Here is a 4193-nt window from a genome sequence, read left to right on the forward strand (position 1 = left end):
TTCCAGGGCCATATGCAGCGTATGGTGGCCAATGAAATTGGGCCTGGCTCGTTCTGTTGCTTGTCTTGGCAGCCAGCTTCATGGCTTGTGTTACCAGCCCTGGAACACAACCACTGCCAAACCGTGTGTGTGTGTGTGTGTGTGTGTGTGTGTGTGTGTGTTGTGAATTTGACCTATAGCTCTTCATAAGATTGATTGAGCTTAGAAAAGACAATGTCTGATCCTATAAGCAGCTGCTCTGTGGTGTTCCCTTCACTCTTACTGATTAGTGTGTTTGTCAATAATTCCTTGAGCTCCCACTGATTTTCTTGACTCATAGACTTTTTGGGTGAAGGGACTTCAAGGTTACTTAGAGTGTCTCCCTGAGGTTCACCAGTATTATATCTTATTTATAACCAAAGATCAGAAGACCATGTAGAAAATCAAGCTGTTATTGATGACGAGATATTTCTCTGATGGATAAAATTTCAGAGGTAATTTTACAGAGATATTTAGTCTCTTTTCATAGTTCTAATGGTCCACACTAGCATAAAATAAACTTTATTACCTAGCTGTTGCAAATTCTTATTAGAACCTTTTGAGATCCTCTGATTCTTAGGTTGCATAAACCTTTATTTGACACTTCCAGTATAATTAGTGGAAGTTTGTTTAATAGAGTCTGCAGGATGATATCCATGGCCTTTCAAAATTTCCTCAAATATCCAAAGTTTGAGCAGAATGAAATATGAAAACTATTCTGAATATATTAAATCTGGACATTCCTGCTTGTTTTCAAAGAGCTGATTTTCTTGGTGGTGTGAGATGAGCATATTTACTTTCTACTTATCTTTAAAACATTAACCATGCTGTTACACAGTCACAAATGATACTGATGCTTGAATATACTAATAGCAGCCAATGTTCTCTGTAGCTTCCAGTCAACAAAAACACTACGTTAAAATGCTCTTCCATTTGTCTAGGAAAAGAGCTAGCATAAATTGTTTCTGTCTGCTTTTTTTAGAACAAAACAAAACCACAAAATATTATTTTAGAAGTGTTTTATTTTACAGCATCCCTTACATAGAGCAGCTTTGTACAGAGCGTAACAGACCCTGACATCTGAATCCACTTTGCTCCCAGTAGTGCTGTAGTATCGGGTAGCTGTAGCCATCTCCTGATTACCACAGGGTGAAACTCGGAGCGATATCTAAATTCTGCCCGTTAGAAACCATCCCTCTGCACTTTGCCCCTCTAGAGGCTGATCGCAAGAAGCAATCCCGAAGAAGCCACACGCAGAGGTCTGGGATGCTGTCAGGGCGGCAGAAGAACTTCAGCACCATGGCCAGCACCGGGCACAAGCCTGCCCGCTGAACTCGGCGGTGAAGGAGGCGGCCGCGGCGACCCGCGGGGGACCGAGAAACGTTGAGGGGATTTCCAGCTCGGTGATTACTTCTTTTATGGAGACTAGCCCCCACGAGAGGTCAAAGCATGACCCTTGACCTTCTGTGCTGTGTTTTAATCCGAGGAAAGAACAGAGCTATTTCACTGATGCAAATGGAATAGAAAACACGCTTCTGCTCTATGATCACACTCTTCACAATGTGTTGGACTGCAGGCAATGGTAGCAGTAATAGATGTTTTTTGTCTTCGTTACAGTAAGTGGCAAATCTCTTTGTCAGATGAGGACAAGGGTTGCAGCTACTGGTTACAAGATTTTGGGTTAAACTAAGAATCTAAAGGAGAAAAGTGTAACAGGGTCACCGAAACACATTATGTTCAGAAAGATCCATTCCATATTTCACCCCAACTCCAACCGAAGAAATGCAACAGATGACATTCCTTACTGGGATGGCACAGGTTCTGCTGTCAGATTGATCCGCAGCACCTCTATGTATGTCCTTGGAGATGAGCAGGAAAAAGTGAGTGAACCATTAAAAAAATGCAAAAGTACGAACAGCATTGACTCCTGCAGCCAGTCAAAAGAAGAAGACAGGGAGTGGATGTACTCCAAGACTCAGGATTGCTTGAAATACTTGCAGGACTTGTTAGCCTTGAGGAAAAAATACCTTGACAACATTAATAAGTTGAAATCCATGCATATGACTGCAGATTCCCCGACATCCACGAAATCATCCAAAACTGGAAAGAAGTCATTTCTTCCACTTTCCTCCAAAGAATTTTCTAAGGTAATTCCTAAGAACTTTTATTGTATGATTAGTCTTAAACCATGAAGCAATTAGATGTATGACCTATGTTGATTTTTTGTCTTACTGGTCTCAGCTGTCTGTCTTTTTTGTTGTTGTTGTTGTTACTCCATCTGAAATACTACTAAGTACCCTAAGATATTTCCAGAGTTGTGTGAAGTCAAATATGAATGACTGATCATGGAAAGAATTATATGTGTTTGTAGAAGTATGGAGAGAAAATAAGAGAAGATAGGAACTACGAGAAGATGGAAAGTATCTGAAAACTTGTTATGAAAGAGATGTTTTCTCTCAACTCTGACAGGCTACTTAAGTGGCTCATAGTCCTCCACTGTGGTTATTTATAGCTGTTAATGACTGAAAAGCACAGTAGCCCCCATGTTTACTGATATCCTTCTAACAGACGAAACTTATTGAAAACAATTGTGTTTTCTAAGAAACAGCTGTGATTTTCTTTGATTGATCAGACAGCTTGTCAGTGCTACGTTCATCATCTGTGCAAACTACTGATACATTGTAGGCAATGGAGAATTGGTAGGGGTTCCTTTCTCTGTTTATTAATGAACTGTCAAGTAGTTTTGAGGCAGACACTGTAGTTCTTTGTCCTTTACTACAGTGATAATGCGGAATATCACTGATTTTTTGTTGCTGATTCTTTCTATAAGTCCGAGAGGGAAAAACAATGCAAACCTTCTGTAGGGCTGCACCTTACAAGTTGCACGTAACTAGACTGTTCAGTAGTTCAACTGTGGGGTTGATTCAGTTAGGAAAAAAGAATTGATTTGCAGCTGGTGGGGTGATCTATTTAGGGAACCAGACCACAAACATGGCCTTGGCAGCAGACATGCAGGTTACCCAGTGCAGCCTTTCAGCTGGATACTAATAAGAATAGTAGGAAGAAGGGGTGTAATGGATTACCTACTGACTAGGCCAGGTAGACTTTACCAGAAAATTATTCCACATTCATATGCTCTTTCACAGCATAGCGTTAGAATGGTTGAGGCTGAGTTCTGCTGCAGACATTGCTTAACCAAAGGACAAGATTCATATTTTTAGAGTTAGATGCCACATTTTTTCATTCTACATACTGATCTAGAACCCATTCTGTCAGTGGGAATCCCTCAGTTGATTATTTGGTCTTCATGTCATCTTTTTAATGCTTTGAGCAAGAAACAGTACTCAGTTCAGTGGGCTGGAGAAGACAGATTTTATAAAGACTTTACCATTCAGGACTAGGGAAACATCCAAAGAGAATAACTGAGCTATAGGAGAGTGGTATGGTGATGCCAGGGGTGAGATAAATCTCAGCACTACAAGATACATAACCTGTGAACCAGTTTTTCATGCACAAAGATTTGCTTGATGCATGAGAGAGTTATAGCATGTCAGTTCCCCTGATGAGCTGAGCAGTGATGTAATGGAGCATGAAACATGGCTAACCACTAGACGGAGGAGAAATATGAGTGCAAAAGAACATTTAAACCATAGACCAGGAGTCTGTGAGATAGATTGTATACAATTATGATTCACGTAGAATTGTGACTCTCTGATATTTGTCACTGAAAATGCCACTGGAAAAAAAAAAAAAATCAGAAATTTAACTGGAGTTTGTCAAACAAGTGAATCTCCCTCATTTTGAGGCTATGAACGCTGTCATCTCTCTGTGGCCAGCTAGATCTTATGCATCCCCAGGCCTGATATTGGCTGACACACTAACTCCACAGCATTCCCCTTTGGAACATCAGGAGGATATGCTGTCAAGCAAGTCATTCTTGCTGACACAAATAGTGGGGTCACAGCTGCACAGCTTTGACTTTGCAAAAACTAGGAAGAGGGCAAGAAGACTTCTACAACATCCAGTACACTCCACTTCCTAACTCCAAGTTTTATGTTCACAGACTGCAAGATTCATTTTACCAACAGGCTTGCGTAGTTCTGTCCCTAGCTACCTCTTTGTATTAAATTTCCTGCCAACTGAATCCACTTTTTTTTCTTTCTTTTTTTTTTTTT

General features: G+C 40.5%; 1 protein-coding gene across 1 annotated transcript in view; it reads left to right on the plus strand.

The window, feature by feature from the left end:
* The first annotated feature begins 1018 nt into the window (after positions 1-1018).
* C1H13orf42 (chromosome 1 C13orf42 homolog) overlaps positions 1019-4193 on the plus strand; it is a 7694-nt gene continuing 4519 nt past the window's right edge. The window contains exon 1 of the mRNA XM_031552430.1: positions 1019-2165. Within this exon, the coding sequence (XP_031408290.1) occupies positions 1752-2165 (414 nt within the window). The 5' untranslated portion in view covers positions 1019-1751. The remainder of the gene's footprint in view (positions 2166-4193) is intronic.

The sequence above is a fragment of the Meleagris gallopavo genome, chromosome 1, assembly GCF_000146605.3.
Source record: "Meleagris gallopavo isolate NT-WF06-2002-E0010 breed Aviagen turkey brand Nicholas breeding stock chromosome 1, Turkey_5.1, whole genome shotgun sequence".
Classification (NCBI taxonomy): domain Eukaryota; kingdom Metazoa; phylum Chordata; class Aves; order Galliformes; family Phasianidae; genus Meleagris; species Meleagris gallopavo.